The sequence below is a fragment of the Peromyscus californicus genome, unplaced genomic scaffold (assembly GCF_007827085.1).
Source record: "Peromyscus californicus insignis strain IS unplaced genomic scaffold, ASM782708v3 Scaffold_2__1_contigs__length_46816999, whole genome shotgun sequence".
In the NCBI taxonomy this organism is placed as follows: domain Eukaryota; kingdom Metazoa; phylum Chordata; class Mammalia; order Rodentia; family Cricetidae; genus Peromyscus; species Peromyscus californicus.
The window spans coordinates 12,201,422-12,223,063 of NW_026294540.1; the positions used below are offsets into that span (position 1 = coordinate 12,201,422).

The window sequence follows — 21,642 nt, forward strand, 5'->3', positions numbered from 1 at the left end:
CCCGACCAGTCTTTGTTTCCCCTGTGTATGTTATTAGGGCCGACCATTTGGTGTTGGTAACCAGTTAGTGTGCACTCTCCGGGAAACTTTTCCCCCACTCGCAGCACTCCAGGTCACCTGTAGCTGGTGGTGTGAGTGGAGGCCCCATTGTGGGCGCTCTCCCGTCCACTTGGGCTGTCTGTAGTGTTGTCTTTGTTCAGCTCAGGGTTAGGCAGTCGAGTTGGTGAAACTTGGGGTGTAGCTTGTAACATTCCTAGGAAACACAATCTCACAGCAAACTCCCTGATCCTCTGGCTCTTAGAATGTTTCTACCTTCTCTACCACAGTGTTCCCTGAGCCTTAGGTGCAGGAATGTTTTATAGATGTATCCATTGGGACTGGGCTCTGTAATGCTGCATTTTGATTGGTTGTGTGTTTCTGTAATGGTCTCTGTCTGTTGCAGAGAGAAGTGTTGTAGATGAGAGGTGAGGATTACACTTATCTGTGACTGTAAGCACATAACATAGAGTTGTTAGGTTTCCCCTGTTTTAGTAAAGAGCTGTAGGTTCTTTAAGAGCCACGACCTCACTACCATTGAGCAGTTGGCTAGGTTTTCAGTACCGTGTTTTGTTTTTTTTTTCCCCTTACTGAGTGGGTCTTAAGTCCAATTAGAGTTTTTGGTTACTGCCAAGGTATGCCTGCCATTGTGACACCCTTGGAGTGTCTGTGTGGTTCTTAGGCATCATAGCTGGGCATGACTGTTGGTTGTTTGCCTCCTTGTAAGCTTGCCTGGTGCCTTCTGGTACCACGAAGGTTAGTCCTCAGGGAGCAGGCATTCAGGTCAGTTGGAGCTCGGAGGCCTCTGGGTCCTGCTTTTGAAGTGCATGGTGTCTTAGCAATAGAGACTCACTTACCTTGCACCGCTGGGGTCACCCAAGGGCAGTAGCAGTAGGCTGTATGTTTTAGGAGTCTTGGCCAGCCCTGACCAACAGTTCAGAAGGCCTCTCATGTCTGGTGTTGGGTTTTTTGTTAGGTTGCCTTTGGCTCTTGGAGAAAGCATTGTCAGCCCAGAGGAGAGAAGTTCATTTAAACTATGTATGTATGTTTATACACAGAATTACATGTAACATGTTTGTGGGTTTTTTGTTTGTTTGTTTGTTTTTTGGTCAGTAGTATGATTCCTTAAGACTTTTTCAACATCCTTACTGTTATTTTACCCTCTTTCCTTCTTCTGTATTTACCTCCCTAAAGAGGCATCCTCCCCCTTTTGTGTTTCCCTGATCAGATCACTTGTATCCTTCTGTGCCCCTTCTTGCTCCCCAACCTCTACCCCATCAGTGGTCCTTTACTTTTTGTTTTGTTTTGTTTTTGAGACAGGGTCTCTGTGTAGTCCTGGCTGTCATCAAACTCACTATGCAGACCAGGCTGGCCTTGATTGAACTCAGAGATCCTCCTGCCTCTGCCTTCTAGGTGCGGGGAGTGAAGGTATGCACAACCACACGTAGCCCCAATGGTCCCTTTTTACTCTGCTGGTTTTTGCAGTTACTCCAGGACACTTAACATCTGAAGATCTGGAAACAGGCACCTCAGATAAGAGAAGACATGTGCCATTTGTCTTTATGGGTCTGGGTTTCCTTACTTAATAAGATCTTTTCTGGTTTCATCCATTAACCAGGCTAGACCCTTGAGGAAGAGGTGGCTCTTTTAAAGACAGGTTCTCATATAGTCTAGGCTGGGCTCAAGCTCTTGTGTAGCTGAGGCTGGTCTTAACCTGCTTCTGCTTTAAGATTTATGTTTAAGCTGGGCGGTGGTTGTGCACGCCTTTAATCCCAGCACTCGGGAGGCAGAGGCAGGCGGATCTCTGTGAGTTCGAGGCCAGCCTGGGCTACAGAGTGAGTTCCAGGACAGGCTCCAAAGCTACACAGAGAAACCCAGTCTTGAGAAAAAAAAAAAAAGATTTCTGTTTATGTGTGCGTCTTTGTATCTATGTGTATATGTGTGTACAGTGCAGTGCTTTTAAAGGCCAGAAGAAGGAGTTAGATCCTCTGATACTAGAGTTACAGGCAGTTGCGAGCCACACCACATAGATGCTGGAAACCTAACTGGTCCTCTGGAAGAGTAGTAAGTACACCCTAAAAACTGAGCCATCTTTGTGGTCTAGACCTTGAACTCCTGATCCTGCTTCTACCTCTGAGTGCTAAGCTTACATGTGTGTCTCGCTGTACCTGACTTTTGTGTGGTACTGAGAATGGAGCTCAGGATTGGAGACACTCCTCTAACTGAGCCTGCCGTAAGCCTTAATTGTAAAGTTAGAAGGGTGCCAGGAAGTTCTTCTTGGGATGTGACTTCGGAGAGAAAGCTTAGCCCAGAAACAAAAGCCTGGGTGTAGATCAGGTGCACTTGGTTTCAGCAAGACTTTACTGCACATGAACTGGGTTGGGTGGTTTGGGTCAAGGTTCAGTTCCATCAACTATAAAACAGGTGGTTAATTAGAATCTAGTGCTTAACATTGAACTTGGTTCCTAGTAAGATCTGTGACAAGTTACTAATCAGATTCTTAGGTTTTCAGAATGTCTTTTCTTTTCAAATGGCTCCTGACTGGAATGTGCAGGTCAGAGGACAGCCTGTAGGAGTTCTCTCCTTCCACTGTGTGAGTCCAGGGGATGGAACTTGGGTTGTCAGGCTTGGTGGCAGTGCCTTTACCCACAGAGCCATCCTGCCAAGTGTCAAGAGCATTTCCTAATGTGTGAAGCAGAGGGTTACAGAATCCCTGAAAGAAATGAGAGGTCATCTGGCCTAAGCCATGCTCTTGTAACTAAGTGAAGGTGAGGAAGACAACATTTGGAGAGTAGATAGATTAGGACTGCTGCAGAGTTCCTGCTAGTGTGGCTGTTGAGGAATTGGCAATACTGCTCTAGGCTTTCAGTGCCTAAATTTTGCTATTGAATATTTTAAATTTTGACTTAATTGGAGTTTTTGGTTACTGTATTAAAATGGGATAGCAGGGGCTGGACAAAAGGCCCAGTGGTTAAGAGCTCTTGCAGAGGACCTGAGTTTGTTTCCCAGCACCCACATGACTGCTTATAATTTTTTGTAACTCTGGCCTGGGGGATCCAATGCCCTCCTCCAGCCCCCATGGGCCCCAGGCATGTGCATGGTGTACAGACATACAGGCAGGCATTCACCCACCAACAACTTTAAAATAGGATTCCAGTTGTGTTGTTCCACAAAGTGTGGAGCAGAAATACAGTATTTCTTGTTACTGTGAGGATCCAGTCTGTATGCTGTACAGGCAGCCTCTGCATGGGTTCTGTTCCAGACTTGCAGGTTGAACTGACCGAGGATGGTTGGTGGACTGTACTAGCACTAAGTGTATGGCCTGTTTTTGTTGTTGTTGTTTGTTTTTTCTCGTCATTCTCTAAATAATACAGTCATGTATATATGACATTTACATTTCACTGAATGTTTTAAATAATAAAACGGTATGAGTCATGCAAGTACTATATATAAGGGATTTGAACAGTCTTGAATTTTGGTTCTGGTGGGGTCTTGGATCAGTCCCCTAGAGTACAAAGGAACAATGGTATTTATTATGATTCAGTTCACTTGCAAATAGTCCACATACAAGGGGCCATTTGATAGCCAGGTCTTGTGTTGTTTGATGTGAGTTTTGTTTGTTTCTACAGTGCTGGAAACTGAGTTTAGGGCTCAAACACATTAAACAAGCATTCTCTACCACTGAGCTGTATTCCCAACCTGGTGCCTGAGTTTTGTGTACCATATCTTTCCAAGGAAGAGAGTTGGCGAAGAAAAGCATTTGTTGGAGAATTCCTGATTTTGACTGTGTAGCCCAGGCTAGCCTCAAAATCAGGATGCAGCTGCCTCAGCATGACTCACATAAGCAGTCATGTGGGTGCTGGGAAACAAACCCAGGTCCTCTGCAAGAGCTCTTAATTAGAGCTGTGGACCACCAGGTCTGCTATCTCACAATACCAATTCTGTCAGAGACATGTATTTCGAACTTACCGTGTCTAGAATTGTTTATTTAATGTTTAGATATTTATTTACTTGGTGTGTGTATGTTTGTCATAGCACACAAGGAGTGGTCAGAGGACAGTTTACAGGAGTTGGTTCTCTCCTTTCAGGTGTGGGTCCTGGGGATTGAACTTGGATCATTAGGCTTGGTAGCTAGTGCCTTTACTTACTGAGCCTTCTGAAAAAACCCTGTTTTAACTATTTTTTAATAGTTTTTCTACAATTATAGATATATTACCTACTTTTTAGAGACGGGGGAACAATGAGAGATGATTGGGGTCTCCGTCAAGTATGTGATACAAGTGTGTGCCACCATACCTTGATGCTATTGCTTTGTGTTTAATGTCATTTCTTTCTTTCAGTGTACTTGTTTGGGGTGGAGAGACAAGGTCTTGTTTTGTAGCCCTGGCTGACCTCAAACCCACAACATCTCACTGCCTCAGTCTCTGAAGTGTGGGGTACAGGCATGTACCACCCCACCCAGCAAGGTTGTCTTTACTTTTCTTTTGTCCATTTTAGCCCTGGCTGTCCTGGAACTCACTGTGTAGACCAGGCTGTCTTTGAATCTGCCTGCCTCTGCCTCCTTATTTCTGGTATTAGAGTCGAGCGCTACTACACCTGACTTACCTGTTTGGTTCTGATAAAACACTAGTCTTGTCTTCTTCCCTGTCTGTGGTGATCTCTCCCTGGCCTGGTAGCACAGCACACGGCCACTTAGATTTCCTGTCACTCAGGGTTAGATGGCCCCTTCCACAGACAGTCTGACCCGTATTTGAGTAGAATTATAAGATTATATTTTAAATTTAAACAATGTTTTTAAGTGTATGTAGTCTTTTGAATTTAATAAAAACAATATTTAATCTTTACAGAGGTCGGAACAGTAGCAAAGGGCTGCCTCAGCCTACGGTGAGTACCTTTCATGTTATTTGTAAAAATATGTAAAGTGTGATTTCTAACCATAGACTCAATAATAAAGCTAGGAATAAAATCTCTTGAATTGTGCTACAGATAACATATAGATGAGTCACTGTAATACAAAGTTACTGATTCTATATTGCTTTTCAGTAAGGACTCTATGAAATGTACAATTTTCTGTTAATAGTATTTGTGTCGTGTGTAATACTGATACCAGCTCAAGTGTTTCGATGTTCTAAGACCAGAGTTTGTAAAGTCCTTTGGGCTTTTTGTTTGAATTAATGTGCTGTCTGTTTAAACTCCTTTCAATTTTCTCGCTTGGAAACACCTTCTAGTCTGACATTTTCCAACTTTTATCAGTGAAGTTAAAATGAACACCAAAAGCATAAAGTCCCATATGCGAAGCTGCCACTAATTGGAGATTATTTGAGACAGGATCTGCTGTGTAGCCTTGACTGGTCTGGAACTTATGTAGACCAGGCTAGCCTCAAACTCATAGAGATCTGGCTGCCTCTGAGGGCTTTTGTTTGTTTGTTTCCTTTTGCTCCTTTTGTTGTTTGCTTGCTTGTTTTGAGACAGGGTTTCTCTGTGTAGCACTGCCTGTCCTGGACTAATTCTGTAGAGGAGGCTGGCCTCGAACTCATGGAGATCCTACTGCCTCTGCCTCCCAAGTGTTGGGATTAAAGATGTATGCCGCCATACCCAGCACCACTGAGTCTTTATTGGTCATGTTATCTTCCTGAGAGTCAGGAGAACACACCCTTGTGTAGTCTGGCCTGGCTAGAATAGTTCTGTTGCTTTGATTCTAACATGCTGAGAGAAGCTGGTGGTGCAAGGTGTGCCCTGCTCACCACTCCTAATTTATTAAGATGTACTATACCCCTTTTAGGACATAGATTATGAGGTCCCAAATACCCACCAGGTGCTTCCCAAATTACCACACAAAGACTTATATTAACTATAAATGCTTGACCGATAGCATAGGCTTATTATTATTAAGTAGCTCTTATGTATAAAATAACCCATTCCTATTAATCTATTTATTGCCACGTGGTCCATAGCTTACCGGTCCTCTGGCATCTTGTTCCTTGGGCAGCTCGCTTGCCTCTGTCCGACTCCGCCTTCATCCCAGTCCTCACAGTTTGATTGTACCCCCTAACCTTATCTTGCCTTGCCCTAGACCAAAACAGCTTTGTTATCAACCAATGAGAGCAATGCACATTCACAGAGTACAGAAGGACCACCCCACAGCATCTTTCCTCACTACCCAGCTGCCCTTGGTGCTGGAATTAGGGTGCAGGCTCTTTAATGTGCTGGGCAAGCACTCTTCCATCCAGCTATTTTCTAGTGTAGCTGACGGTTAACTCTGTTGTGGTGTGGTTTTTTTTTTTAGTGTGGGGATAGTGAGTGTGCCTTGGTGGAGGGCCACTTTGTGAGGATGGAACTCAGGACTTGGGGCTCATTGTGTCTTTACCCACTGAGCCTTCTCACCAGTCCCTGTCTGAGGTATTTTATTTGTGTGTGTTTTGAGACAAGGTCTCAATATGTAACCTGGCTGGCCTGGAAACTCACTGTGTAGACCAGTGGCCTGGAATTCACAAAGATCCACCTGTCTCTGCCTCCAGAGTGCTGAGATGAAAAGTGTGTGCAAGCATGCCTGGCTATGCCTTGCTGTGGGATGGTCTGTATGTCAAGTGTGTTGCTGATTGGTCAGTAAATAAATCACTGATTGGCCAGTGGCCAGGCAGGAAGTATAGGCGGGACAAGGAGGAGAATAAAGCTGGGAAGTGGAAGGCTGAGTCAGAGAGACACTGCCAGCTGCCACGATGACAAACAGCATGTGAAGATGCCGGTAAGCCAAGAGCCATGTGGCAAGGTATAGATTTATAGAAATGGATTAATTTAAGCTGTAAGAACAGTTAGCAAGAAGCCTGCCACTGTCATACAGTTTGTAAGCAATATAAGTCTCTGTTTACTTGGTTGGGTCTGAGTGGCTGTGGGACTGGCAGGTGAGAGAGATTTGTCCTGACTGTGGGCCAGGCAGGAAAACTCTAGCTACAGTGCCTAGAGGCTTTAAAGTTTATAACCCTGCAGCCATTCCTGGACTCAAGACATGGAGTTTCCCTACCTGGGAACTGTGCAGTCTGTCCCTACAAAGTTGGTTTGTCTTCTCCAGAGGTTTTTGTTTTCTCATACTTGGAGGTGTAGAAGTCTGCTGATTTTGTTTGTTTTATGTCATGTTAATTATTAGTTGGAATAGTTGTTTGATTGTATTGTTTATAGCTCTTCCTTCATGCATTATAATCTTATAGCTAGAGAAGTATTAGCTTTAATATGCAGACAAGTGCAAATACCAGCTGAGATAATCATGTTTTTTTTCTTTTTTTAAATTTTCCAGATTTCTTTTGATGGAATCTATGCAAACGTGAGGATGGTTCATATACTTACATCAGTTGTTGTAAGTTACCTGATTATTGGGGATAAACTCCTTTGGGGTAGAACTCCATTTCATGGAGTTAAAGTGTGGAGAACAGTTCTCAGCCTAATATTATTAGGTCATACTTAATGAAGATGGTTTTAAAAATAAATTAGAACAATATTCAGTTGATTCTAACTCCCAGTGAAAGTGTTCTTGCTCACCCTGATGTATGTGTGGTAGTGTTTACAGCTGATTGTCTTTTGTGTAATAATTTGTTTCAATCTGATGGTAGTGTGGACAGAAATGCAGGGCTTTACTGTTCAGTTCATGCTCACTTTGGAGCTACCGGTTCTGTGCAGTGTAGAGAATTCGGGGTAATGGCAGTGTCCTGAAACTTCATATATATAGTGAAATGAAAAGACTTGTCTCTGATGGTGAGGTAGCCCACTGTTTATTTCAAACAATTGTGTCTTCTAGGGATCGAAATGTGAAGTCCAAGTGAAGAATGGTGGTGTATATGAAGGAGTTTTTAAAACATACAGTCCTAAGGTAATTTTTACTCCAGGGTCACTTTTTATGGTCATGTCACTTCCTGAGAGTGTCAGGTCTGAGCTGACTGGATTTGGCAGTTGAGCTCATGAGATGATAGTTTCCTGCTCACCACACGTTCTATCCATTTTTAAAAAACACTTCAATTTTTCCCTCTAGTAACAAATTCCTATTATTTAATGACTGGTTTGTATAACTGAAAACACTGTGTGTAGTGATGATATGCAACCATTTTCATCATTGTCAGCTAGAAGAGGTATGTGCTGAGTTACTTCCTCTGTTAACACTAGTGTAACAGGAATAGATTTGACTTCTGAGGATTTCGGCATGACAATTTGGGTGCATGACAGATTACATTTCTAAACAGGACATGATTGTCAGGTTTTCTCATGATGCTTGCTTTTGCTTTGAGCTAAATATCCCTGTAAATATTATTTAATAATGTTTTTAATGCTTATTAATTTTTTTTTCATTTTAGTGTGATTTGGTACTTGATGCTGCACATGAGAAAAGTACAGAATCCAGTTCGGGGCCAAAACGTGAAGAAATAATGGAGAGTATTTTGTTCAAATGCTCAGATTTTGTTGTAGTACAGTTTAAAGATACAGACTCCAGTTACGCACGAAGAGGTAGGCTGTGGTTTCCAAGTCACCCTAGCCCTCCTGGGGTGATAGACTCACTCCAGCAATCACACAGATCTTGCTATGTGCCTCGGGCTGACCTTGGACTCTTGATCCTCCCTTTCTCTGTGTAGTCCTGGCTGTCCTGGAACTTGCTCTGTAGACTTGGCTGGTCTTGAACCAGAGATGTGCTTGCCTCTGCCTCCGGAATGCTGGGCTTTTTTATTCAATTAAAATGGGAGTTTTAATGTGTTTTTGTTTTAAAATATCTAAAACTTATGGAGAAAATAACTTGGTACTTTTAGAAGCATAAGAGTAATTGTAGTGTGCATTTTTAAAAAGTTTTTAGATTTACTTTATGTATGTGCATATTTTGCCTGAATGTATTTATGTATGTCATGTGCATACCTGGTGTCTTGGAGGTCAGAAGAAGGTATTTGATTGTTGCAAGTGTTGGTTGAAGAGGGACATGTGGACTTGGCCCTTCCTCATGGTAGGCACTTGGTAGCACTGGGAAAGGACCTTTGCAGGTCAACAATTCTTGAGTGGTAGATTGTCATGAACTATAATTTGATTTTTGATGCTTCAGTTGATGCTGACAGCTGTTTCTGAAGCTTAGAGGCACAGAAAGTTACAGCCTTTCTCAACACAGTTCTCCCTTACTCATCACCTTTCCTGTTGCAGAGGCCAGCAGGGATGGGGACTTTGAGTTGTAATCTTCAAAGAGCCTTCAGTGAGCCACCAAGGAGACAGATGCTTTTAGTTGCTGCCTTTAGAGTCAGTTTTGCTTTTACTTTGGAATAACAAATGATTTATATTTATACTTTTGAATGTTTTAAAATTTTATGACTGACCTTGGTCAGAAGACAAAGGGGAAAACCAAGTGGGTTGAGTGTACACACGGCACTCTGGGAAGAGTGTTGGCTGTAAGAGAAACACTGATTATTGGCCATTCTGTTGTGTTTGCAATGTGCTTGTTTGGGGAGTGCTGTGGATCCAGCCTAGGACACTGGACGATAGGTGAGCCTGCTACCATTGCTACAGCCAGCCAGGCCGTCTTGTGTTGTTGAGTTGGCGGCGGCGGTGGGTGCTGGAGAGCCACCCCATGGCCTTCCACGCTAGGCAGGCCTCCAGCTGAGCGCCCCCAGCACTGAAGTTCTGATGTTTGTTTGTTGTTTGCTCTGTTGTTCTCCCACCCCCCACCCCCCACAGGCTCTCACTGTGGAGCCCTGGCTGCCCTGGAACCCACCATGTAGACCAGGCTGGCCTCACACTCCCAGAGGTTTACCTGCCTCTGCCCCTGGAGTGCTGGGATTAAAGGTGTGTGTCACTCTGCCTGGCCTTTGTTTAGTTGTTATGACAGGTCCTCTTGTCGTCAGGACTGTCGTCCAGTGATAAAGCCTCATGCCTCCACTCCCCAGTACTGGGATTGCAGGTGTGCTCCAACACCCCAAATTGTACAAGCTGCTTGGGATTAAACCCCAGCTCATGCTGCTAGGTTAGCATCTGCTAGTTGAGCCACATCGTAGCCTGCTTGCTTTCTTTCTTTCTTTCTTTCTTTCTTTCTTTCTTTCTTTCTTTCTTTCTTTCTTTCTTTCTTTCTTTCTTTCTCTCTTTCTTCATTCATTCATTCATTTATTTTTATGTATTTGTTTATTTTGAGATAGGGACTTGGCTTTTAAGTAGCTATGTACTCCAGACTTGATCCTTTTATCTTAACCTTTTAGAATCATAGAGTGTTCTTATTAGGGTTTTTGTTGCTGTGAAGAGACACCATGACCATGGAAACTCTTATAAAGGAAAACATTTAATTGGGCTGGCTTACAGTATCAGAGTTTTAGTCTGTTATCATCATGGCAGCACATGGCGGCATGCAGGCAGACATAGTGCCAGAGAAGGAACTGGGTGGGAGTTATACATCTTGATCTACAAGTAGCAGAAGGAGACTGTGTGCCACACTGGGCATAGTTTGAGCATATGGAGACCTCAAAGCCCACCTTTCCCCCCATTGTGACTTGTCCTTCAACAAGGCCACACTTCTTAATAGTGCCACTCCCTATGGGGGCCTTTCCCATTCAGACCCACCACAGAGTGTGACTATTGCCTGGCTGTTTGCTTTCTTTTTTGGGTCTTGGATTATGAGTCCACAGCCTGGAACGTGCTATTGTTTAAAGTTTAAATAGTGAATTGGCATTTCCCAAATATGGGTGGAAATAAGTAAGAATTACTTCTGAGATAGTTTTTGAAATTGGTGGTTTTATTTTATTACTACATTATGTCTTCATGTCTCAGGTTGTTTAGGTTCTCTAGCATGCCAAGAATATACAGATGACAGTAAGTAACAGCTTTCAAACATTGATGTATGCATGAGGGGAAGGATGCCTGTTTTACTTAGTATTAATATTTTAATTCTCCTTATGAAGACATTGAGTATTGAAATAATTTCAGGTATTTTGTTTTAAGACCACAGTTGAAAGCCAGGTATGGTGGGAGAAGGAGGCAGAGGCAGGCAGATCTGAGTTCGAGGCCAGCCTGATCTACAGAGTGAATTTCAGGACAGCCAGGGCTATAGAGAAACCCTGTCTCAACCCCCCCCCCCCCCAATTCATGGTTGCTTAGTTAATTATACAGTTATATGTGGTGATATTGTGTTCCCTAATATATTGTGGACCCTAATAAACTTATCTGGGGTCAGAGAACAGAACAACCACAAGAGATACATAGAGGCCAGAAAATGGTGGCACACATGCCTTTAATCCTATCACTTAGGAAGGCAGACATCTGTGTGGATCTCTGTGAGTTCAAGGCCACATTAGGAACAGAGCCAGGTGTGGTGGCACACACCTTTAATCACAGCACTTGAGATCTCATGTCTTTGCTTGGAAAAGATACGCGCCTTTAATCCCAGAAAATGATGGCAGGAAGCAGAAAGGTATATAAGTGAAGACCAGGAACTTTGGCTTTTTAAGCTCTTAGCCTTTTAGCAGCAGTGTAGCTGAGATCCATTCGGGTCAAGACTCAGAAGCTTTCAGTCTGAAGATTCACCGAAACAGGATCCAATGAGGAATTGTCGAGGTAGGGTTAGCTGTGGCTTGTTCTGCTTCTCTGATCTTTCAGAATTTACACCAATAGCTGGCACTGAGTTTTTTATTAATAAGAACATTTAAGATTCATGTTACAGTTAAATGTAGTGTGGATTTTATTTTTCAGTGCTGGGAATGAGCTCAGGGCGTTTGCATACTAAAGATAGGTTCTGCCTCTCCTCAGGATTTTAGGGTCATTGCTCCAGATTCTTTGTGTGGGTGCTCATGGGAGCCAGATCAACTTTGGGTAGTGTTCTTCTGGAGTCATCCATCTTGTTTTTGAGACAAGGTGTTTTGCTAGGACTAGGGGTTCACTGATAAGACTAGACTGGCCAGCCAGTAAACTTGAATGAACTGCCCATCTCTGCTTCCCCAATACAGGGATTATAAACTCACAACCATGCTTGGCTTTTGTATGGCTGCTAGGGATTGAACTTGGATCTGTATGCCTGCCTGGCAAGCACTCTACTGAGCCTTCTTCCGAGCTCTCCAGCCAGGTTCTGTGTGGGGGCCTGTATATGCATATATCTGATACTGGTAGAAGCTGCTGTCTCTGTTGCTTTGGATGTAGTTGCTGCTTATGTGCAGAAGTTTCAGTTACTAATTTGGGCATGTTTCCTTAATCAAATAATTTAAGATAATTAGTGCTACATTAAAAACGAGTGTTTGTGGGTTTTTTTTGTTTTTTTTTTTTTTGGTTTTTTGAGACCGGGTTTCTCTATGTTGCTTTGGTGCCTGTCCTGGATCTCACTCTGTAGACCAGGTTGACCTCGAACTCAAAGAGATCCGCCTGCCTCTGCCTCCCGAGTGCTGGGATTAAAGGCGTGCACCACCACCACCCGGCAAACGAGTGGTTTTTATTAGAGATTTACTTGGCTTTTTAGTTTCCTGGAGTAAAAGAAGATAGAATTTAACCGGTGCATGTTAACACTGAGTTGTAGTTACACTTAAAGACATTTTTCAAACGTTCAGTCCACCTTTCTATTCTAATTTACTAATAATCAGCTTGGGCTGGAGAAATAGCTTAACAGTTAAGAGCACTGGCCGTTCTTCAGAGGACCTGAGTTCACTTTCCAGCACCCACACGGCAGCTCACAACTACCTATGACTTCACTTCTAGGGAATCTGATGCTCTCTTTTGTTCAAGCTAGGACCAGACAGACACACAGCTAAAACATACACACACACACATGGTTTTAGAGACAAGAGTTTCTCTGTGTAACAGCTGTGACTGTCCTGGAACTCGCTTTGTAGACGAGACTGACGTCGAACTCTCAGAGATCTGCCTGCCTCTGCCTCCCAAGTGCTGGGATTAAAGGCGTGCGCCACCACTGCCTGACTCATGAAAACTTTTTAAAAAATAAAATTCCCAAAAAACCCATCACTACTGGGGGATGTGCTTCACCAGTATGCCTGAGTCCTAGGTTGAATTAGCAGTGGGAAGTGGGAGGGGGTCGGGAATCATGCAGCAATGAGATTGAAGCAGGAAGTACTTAAGGGACTGGTTAGATGGCTCAAAGGTAAATGTGTGCTGCCAACCCAGTTTAATCCCCAGGGCCCACATAGTGGAGGAGAGAATCCAACTCTTCTTAGAAGTTGCTCTTTGACCCCTATAGGCTTGCAGGCACACATACTCCCAACAAAACTAATACTTTTTTTTTTCTTTTTTTTTTTTCCCTCCCCCGTTTTCTGAGACAGGATTTCTCTGTAGTATTGGTGCCTGTCCTGGAGCTCACTCTGTAGACCAGGCTGGCCTCGAACTCACTGATACACCTGCCTCTGCTTCCCGAGTGCTGGGATTGAAGGCGAGTGCCACCACTGCTCGGCTTGTTTTCTTAATTGAATTATACTGCAGACAAATTGGGAATTCTTTCTTTTGTGTGTGTATGTTGTGTGTGTGTGCCACAGGGTAGTGTGAAGCTCAGGGGATGATGTCCAACCTCGGGTTTCTTTGTAGCTTTTCTGCTGTATGCACCAGACTAGCTGCCAGTATGAACTCGAGGGATTCTTGTCTTCACCCTCATATCCCCCTAAGGGGAGCTTGGGGTCTTCAGAAGCTGATGTTACGAGTCCTGCTTTTAGGTGGGTTCTTGGGACTCATTCAGATCCTGTGTACATGGCAAGTACTTTTAATCACTGTGCATCCTCCTAGCCCTAGGGCGTGCGTGTGCATGTGTGTGTCAAAAGTAGATAGATCTTGGGTGGGTTTTTTGTTTGTTTGCTTTCCCCTTTTTCTTCCCTTTTTTGTTTTTTGAGCCAGGATCCCTGGCTGTCCTGGAACTCATTTAGTCGACCAGGTTGGCCTCAATCTCAGAGATCTGCCTGCTTCTGCCTCGTTGGTATTATAGGCTTGTGTCGCCATGCCTGGTGGGTGTTTTTCTCAATCATGTTCTTATTTTTTTGGGGATACAGTTTCTCACTGGACTGGAGCTCACTGCTTGGCCAGTGTACCCCAGGGATTCTCTTGTCTGCCTCCCTAGCACTGATGATGGTGCACAGCAGCATGTGAGCATATTTTATGTGTCGTGGCTTCGAGCTCAGGTCCTCCTGCTTACTCTGCCGGCGCTTTCCCAACGGTGCCTGCCCCTGCCTCCCTGCCTGTTTCCTCTTTGTGCCACCTGTTCTTAGAACTCGTTCCTTCTTTTGTTGCTGTTGGCCTTGGAATTGCACTTCTGTTTCTTTCTCTACTCTTTCCACGGTCCTTGTCTAGTTTGCGCTTCCCATTTTTGTTTTCCCGACCTTCCTATTGCCCACCCCCTCCACCCAGGTCCTTAGACATGCCACCCATCAGCTGTCACTGCCTGTCCCCCAGACCCCGGTGATTAACACGCCTGTGTTTGGATCATGTCCTTTGTTTTGGTGATCTCCCTGTGTTTTGGATTGATGTGGCTTCTCTCCTGCTTGTCTCCTGCAGCCGCTTTACTGCCTTGTGCCTCTGTAGAGTCTCAGTCAGCCCGGAGAGTGGTTGGCAGACGGGCACAGTACACAGAGTCTGATTGTGTCAGTTGAGCTGTTGTCCTGGAGAGCCAGAGGTTAGTCTTTAGTCTTCACAGACACCTGGCCTTGCTCATACACCTCATCCGACCTTTGACAGGAAAGCTTGCCGACCCTTAGCCTAAATCATTTTTCCTTCTGCATTGGAGCTATTTAGAGCTCAATCTTTTAAAAGAGCGCCATCTTTTAAAAGAGCTCCATGCTGTTCTGGTTTTGGTGCAGTAGCAGAACATGCTTTATGTCATGCTCCCACAGTCTCATGCTCAGCACTGATGCTTGCACTAGGATTATGTGTCTCATCGCAGTTTCTGATTGCTGACCACTCCCGTTAGAAGCAGACAAAAGTCACTTGGGCTTATCAGCTGCCACATTCAGTAAGGAGGAATGAGCAGCTGGCTGGTTGAGAATGACCTATGGGGTAACTACAGCTACCACTTTCAACAAACTTGATCTGTTTTCTCTGGCTTTGTGGAAGGAACAACTAAACTCACTTCTCCCCTCCACTGTTTCCTCCACAGCATTCCTACTTACTAATCTTTCGTTTGGATTTACTTATTGTGTGTGTAATGTACGTGTGCAAGACTGTGTAGAGGTAAGAGGACACATTTTTAGAGTTGGTTCCTCCTCACTATGGGCTCTGGGTATTGAACTCAGATTTTTAGGCATGGACCTGGACCTTATTTTTGATCTTTTATTTTTTTAATTTATTTAACTTTATTTTATGTGCATTGGTGTCAGATCCCCTGGAACTGGAGTTAAAGACAGTTGTGAGCTGTCATGTGGGTGCTGGGAATTGAACCCGGGTCCTCTGGAAGAGCAGCCAGTGCTCTTAACTGCTGGGCCATCTCTCCTGCCCCACCTTGGTCTTTTATACCACTTGTTTCTACACTTCACACTCTCCATCCTACTGGCTCCTTCACTTCTGCCTACAAATAATGCAGGTCTCCTTTCCCTGAGCAGAATCCCTTTTTTCTTCCTCATACATACTGTCCTACCCTAGGCCGCCTGGAGCCCTTTGCCAGATCCTTTTGGGCTCTTTCAGACTCCGGTGCTGCATTAGATGCTGCGCAGATTTACTGTGTCTGCACCTGATTTCCTGCCTATTGTCCCTCCTCCACTGCCCTCTCACATGCTTGTGCCCCAGTGCCCTCATCCATGCACTCTCCTGGCCTTCTACCATGGGCAAGCCCCTCCCCAGCACCTGGACCACCGCCTTTAGACCAGGTTGTATGTGGGTGATGTCTCTCCCCATTGTATTCTGAGTGCCTTAAGTTTGAGTAGTGTCTTCATTTTTTATTTTATTTTTTGTAGGAAAAAAACCTCACTCTATATCCCAGGCTAACCCTGAACTTGCTGTAAACTCTTGGCATTTCTCTTTCCTGAGCCTCCTCAGTGGTAGGATTACAGACATGAGCTTCTATGTTAGTTTCTTTGATTGTAAGGTTGGTTTTTAATCTTTTAAAAATTCTCGTTGATACTTGAGAATTTTTTAAAATTCTCAAGACACTACCGTAGTGTCTTGACACATAGCATAGGCATCTTTGGATGCATGACATTTAGTATCCTAAAATATTTTTAAAGAACCACAATTTCATATGAAGGCTAGGAAGCCAGGACTGGAGAGATGACTCAGTGACTTACAGTACATTCTGCACAACCACAAAGAGCTCAGTTTGAATCCCAATACCAGTGGTCCATTTTATATGAGTCACCCCAGCACTGAGTTGGGGAGACAGGAGGATTGCTGGAGCTTGCCAGCTTCCAGTCTAGTTGAAAAAGACCAAGTCCCAGATTCAGGGAGGGGCTGTGCTTGAAATGAGAAAGGCCTAGTGACAGAGGAGGACACTTGATACCCTCTTGAGACCTTCTGGCAGGTACACAAGTGTGTACCCCCTCACACGTGCCCACACTTAGACACACTCCAAGAGTAACCCAGTAGAATCAAGGGTAAGACAGCTAAAGCAGCACCTGTAGCCTCTGAGCGGTCTGCTGGGCTCTGGAGGGTCGTCCCTCTGCCGTGGCTGTGGACAGTGTGGAGGGACGCAGGGAGCTCTTTGGAATTCCTTTTGAGGACCTTGTGTCATGTGTGTACATTTTAGATTTCTTTGTGTCCCATCTGCCTGTGAAGCTTGGTTATGTTAGTTAATACCACTCTAGGCAAATACTGAAGCTTACGAAAATAGTCATGGAAAATGAACTTGTTACCCTGGTGTGGTAGAAAGTACAGAAATTCTCTTCTGTATTTTTCATGTGTGTGCCCATGTGTTGTGTGACAGACTTTTGTGGTGACACAACACACACATCAACTTCTAAGCTTTTGGTTTTCTAGGTTTGTGACTGTCATAGTGAATGACCACGGCAACTCTCATAAAAGAAAACATCTACTAACTGGGGCTGGCTTACAGTTCAGATGCTTAGTCCATTATCATGGTGGGGAGTGTGGCAACACGCAGCAGACATGGTGCCAGAGAAGCAGCTGAGAGTTCTACAACAGGATCCATAAGCATCAGGAAGAGAATGATACTAGACCTGGCTTGGGCTTTTGAATCCTCAGAGCCCAGCCCCAGTGACACAGTTGGTCCAACAAGGCCACACCTCCCAATCCCTCTCAAGTAGTGCCACTCCCTGATACCTAAGCATTCAAACCATATGAGCCTGTGGGGGCCACAGCGACTCTTTGTTGACCTCCTGTTGAGTCCCTTTCCCTTTGGAGGGAATGTTGCAGTTGTAAAACATGCTATACAACAGCAGGTCAGAGCATTAAAAAAAAAAAAAAAGGGAGTTTTGCTGGACTTGGTAGTACTCCCCTGTAATCCTAGCAAGAAGCTTACTAAGGCAGGAGGATTAAGAGTTCTATTTAGGCCAAGAGGTGGTGGTGCACACCTTTAATCCCAGCACTGGAGAGGCAGAGGCAGGCGGATCTCTGAGTTCAAGGCCAGACTGGTCTACAGAGTGAGTTTCAGGAGAGCCAGAGCTACACAGAGAAACCCTGTCTTGAACCTCTCCCCTACCCCCCAAAAAGACGACTATTTAGTATTGGTAAAAGTAAGATCGTCTAATTTTTTTAGTGTGTGTGTGTATATATATATATATATATATATATATATATATATATATATAGTTTTAAAAATACATTTATTTATTGTGTGTGTGGGCACAAATGCCATGGCATCTGTGTGGAGGCCAGAGTATAAGCTTGTGGGAGTGCCCTGGTGGGACTCACTGTCAGGCGTAGTGGCAGGTGCCTTTTAACCATTCCACAATCTCACTGGTGTGTGTGTTTCTGTGTCTGGTCCCCCATCTCATAAGGTCTCCTGTATTCCAGGCTACTTGCTGTGTAGCCAAGGATGATCTTGAACTTCTGATCCTGATTCCACTTCCCATGTACTGAGATTTCAGGGTCCACTACAGCAGTCTCATTCAGTGCAGGGAGTCCAACCCAGGTGTTCCTGGCAAGACTGCCAGCTGAGCTACACCTCCTGTCCTTGTGCTGTCTGAGTTCAGTGTCCAGCATTGCAAAAACAATACTAAATAAGTAATAATAAATAAACACATTATTAAAGTAGATTTGGATAAATTGAAAATGTTTTTCTGGTTTGAATGGAAGTATGTAATACTATAGTGTGGTCAATTCTAGGTGATCTTATGATCTCCAAAAAGAAGAGCAGCAGCTTCTTCTTCTTTTTTTTTTTTTTTTTTTTTTGGTTTTGAGACAGGGTTTCTCTGTGTAGCTTTGCGCCTTTCCTGGAACTTGCTTTAGAGACCAGGCTGGCCTCGAACTCACAGAGATCACCTGCCTCTGCCTCCCAAGTGCTGGATTAAAGACTTGTGCCACCACCATCTGGCGAAGAGCTTCATTTCTATAGGTACTGATGTGATGCTAAAGGTTCTGCACTTTTGTGTATTAGCAAAGAGAAGATGAAAATGTTTCCTTGAAAGCCATAGGAAGGACTTGCCTTCCCAGACACATGCTGCAGCATACCCGTGTGTGTACACACACACACACACACACACACACACACACACACATATATTTTTTATTAAGTGTTCCCCGTCGTCTCCCCTGGCCCCCCAGGGTCTCTGTGTAGCTTTGGAGCCTGTCCTAGAACTCACTCTGTAGACCAGGCTGGCCTCGAACTTATAGAGATCCGCCTGCCTATGCCTCCCCAGTTCTGGGATTAAAGGCGTATGCTACCTCATCTGGTCTTTGGGGCATTTTTTGATTGCTGATTTGAGGAGGATCAAACCCACTGTGGGGAGGTGCTACCTCTGGGCAGGTGGCCTGGGCTGTGTAAGAATAGCCGACTGAGAGCCTGGGAGTAAGCCAGCAAGCAGCATTCCATTGAGGTAACTGCATCAAGCTCTTACCTTGAATTCCTCCCGTAACCTGTAGGGCAATAAGACCGTTCCCCTGAAACTTGTTTTTAGTCATGGTGTTTATCGCAGCAACAGAAAGCAAACTAAAACAAGACTCTCAAAAACAAAACCAAAAAGATAAATAAAGTTGTTTTAGACAAAGCTAATGATTGCTCCTTAGAAGATCCGTTAGAAACTAGGAAATAGGATAGGTGTCGTCACACAGAATGGTGACCTGCCTCCCTCACTAACCAGAGAGCCGCAGTTTAAGGAGAGGAGATTGCCTCTCGCTGTGCTGGGCGATAGTGAGGCAAGTGGAAGGCGGCTCCAGCCCTCGTGTGTTGTGCTTCTGAAAGCAGGTGGCATTCTTGAACTCTAGCAGGTAAGTGCATGTGTGTAGACAGTTTTTCTGGTGTCTGTTAGAAAAGAACAGTCTGAATTTGTCAATGTGCTTGCCAGGGAAACACAGGCTTTCTCACAGCTATAAAAACTGGAATTTATTTAAATTTACTCAATTTTCTTCACCTCTTCTGGACACTGGCAGTTTGGGCTAGGCTTAAAGGTAAGATTATTAAGTAAAGATTATTAAGTAAAATAATTTCTTTAAAAAGGCATTTAAATAGGATCTGTATTTCTGATGGGGATGTTTTTCTATTTGATTTATTTATTTATTTTTTAAATTTATTCTTACTCATTTATAGGTATACAGTGTTCTGCCTGCATGTGTCCCTGCAGGCCAGAAGAGGGCATCATTACAGATGGTTGTGAGCCACCATGTGGGTGCTGGAAATTGAACTCAGGACCTCTGAAGGAGCAGTCAGTGCTCTTAACCGTTGAGCCATCTCTCCAGCCCCTGTTTTTCTATTTTTAAAACACTTTGTCATAGCACAATGTCATAAAGTTATATCATTTACTTGAGGAGGATAATTAGGTTTCTTACCTTTGATGTTAGAAACTAGCTCTGCCTAGCAGATGGACTTGTGTGAGACTGGGCACTGAGCTGGGATTATTGTGTGCACTGCCATGCCCAGCAGTTAGTTTCTTTTTTCTCTTCCCTCTCTTCTTTCTTTCATTTCTTTTTTTTTAAGTTATATGTTTTGGGATAGGGTCTCTGTATGTAGTCCTGGCTAACCTGAACTTGCTATGTAGACCAGGTTGGCCTATTCTGTCTCCCAAGTGCTGGGATGCATGTCAGCAGCGGTTACTTTGTTGACTTGTCATTTCGTACATGCTTCTTTCCCATTCGCCTGTTATTTGGTCTGTACCTATGAAAGTTTGCCATTCAAGATCATGAAGGTTTATTCCTGCTCTTCTCTGGTTTGTGGCTGGTATGCTTCTGTTTTTGTTTTTTTCTGAGACAAGATCACACTGTGTAGCCCTGGCTGGCATGGAACCTGCTATGTAGACCAGGCTGCCCTCAAACTCTCAGAGATCCACTGGCCTCTGCCCCTGCCTCCAGTACTGGGATTCATGGTATGTGTCATCACACCTGGGTCAGTTTTAGTTTGTTGTTTTTTCTTTTTTCTTTCCCTTCCTTCTTTCCCTTCCTTCCTTCCTTCCTTCCTTCCTTCCTTCCTTCCTTCCTTCCTTCCTTTCCCTCCCTCCCTCCCTCCACAGGGTCTCTGTGTAGTCCTGTCTGTCCTGGAACTCCCTCTGTAGATCAGACTCCCCCCCACCCCTTTTTTTAAATTTATTTATGCATGTGTGGTGTATTTGTGTGTCTGCCATGTGTGTGGGTGCCTGTGGAGGCCCAAAGAGAGCATTGGATCCTCTGGAGCTGAAGTTACAGAAGGTTGTGAGGTGTCTTATATGGGTGTTGGGATCTGAATAGTCTTCTGGAAGAGAAGCAGCCTCTTAAGCCCCAGACTGATTCAGCTTATGGCAGATTTTAACTCAGTTGTTGATGGATGTGTGGATATTTCAGATGTCCGAGCATCCTCTGTGGTAAAGACTGTCCTTCTGGTAAAGTATCTTAGTACCTTTATGAAAGTGAAGCTAACACAAGTCAAGATTTATGGGAGCTACAGAGAAGGCTGAGTGGCTAAGAGCACTTGCTCTTCTTGCAGAAGACCCAGATTTGGTCCCCAGTACCCAAGTGGTACTTCACAACTTTCTAGCCCCAGTTCCAGGAGATCTGATACCCTCTCTGGACTCTGCAAACACACAGACATACATAAGGCAAAACACTCATACACATGCAATAACAGTAACAGGGTTTCTCTGTGTAGTTTTGGAGCCTGTCCTGGAACTCTCTCTGTAGAGCAGGTTGGCCTTGAACTCACAGAGATCCGCCTGGCTCTGCCTCCCGAGTGCTGGGATTAAAGGCGTGCGCCACCACTGCCTGGCTAACAGTGAATCTTTAAAAAAAAAAAAAGAAGATATATGAATTCCCAGTTATTTTGGTTGCTCCTGGTGCCTGATTCTATTCAGAGTTGCAATGTCTTGTTACTGTGCCATTGTAGTAAGTTGAATTTAAACTTCTTTTAAAGATTAATTTTACTTGTATGAGTGCCTGCATATAGGTATGAGGGTGCTTCGTGTCTTTGAGGTCAGAAGAGGACATTGGATCCTTGGAACTAGTTACAGATGGTTGTGAGTCTCTCTGTGAGTTCTGGCAATTGAATCCAGGTCCTCTGCAAGAGAAACGGAAGTACTAGTCCTCAAAATAGACACTTATAAAAAGTTTTTCTTG

At 44.1% G+C, this 21,642-nt stretch overlaps 1 protein-coding gene across 8 annotated transcripts in view; it reads left to right on the top strand.

Moving 5' to 3' along the window:
* The window catches only part of Atxn2 (ataxin 2), a 103,374-nt gene that overhangs the window by 29,623 nt on the left and 52,109 nt on the right, over positions 1-21,642 (top strand). For all 8 annotated transcript variants that reach the window (XM_052755270.1, XM_052755278.1, XM_052755273.1 and 5 more), the window contains exons 2-5: positions 4,884-4,920; positions 7,328-7,387; positions 7,826-7,897; positions 8,376-8,526. In XM_052755270.1, the coding sequence (XP_052611230.1) occupies positions 4,884-4,920; positions 7,328-7,387; positions 7,826-7,897; positions 8,376-8,526 (320 nt within the window). The remainder of the gene's footprint in view (positions 1-4,883; positions 4,921-7,327; positions 7,388-7,825; positions 7,898-8,375; positions 8,527-21,642) is intronic.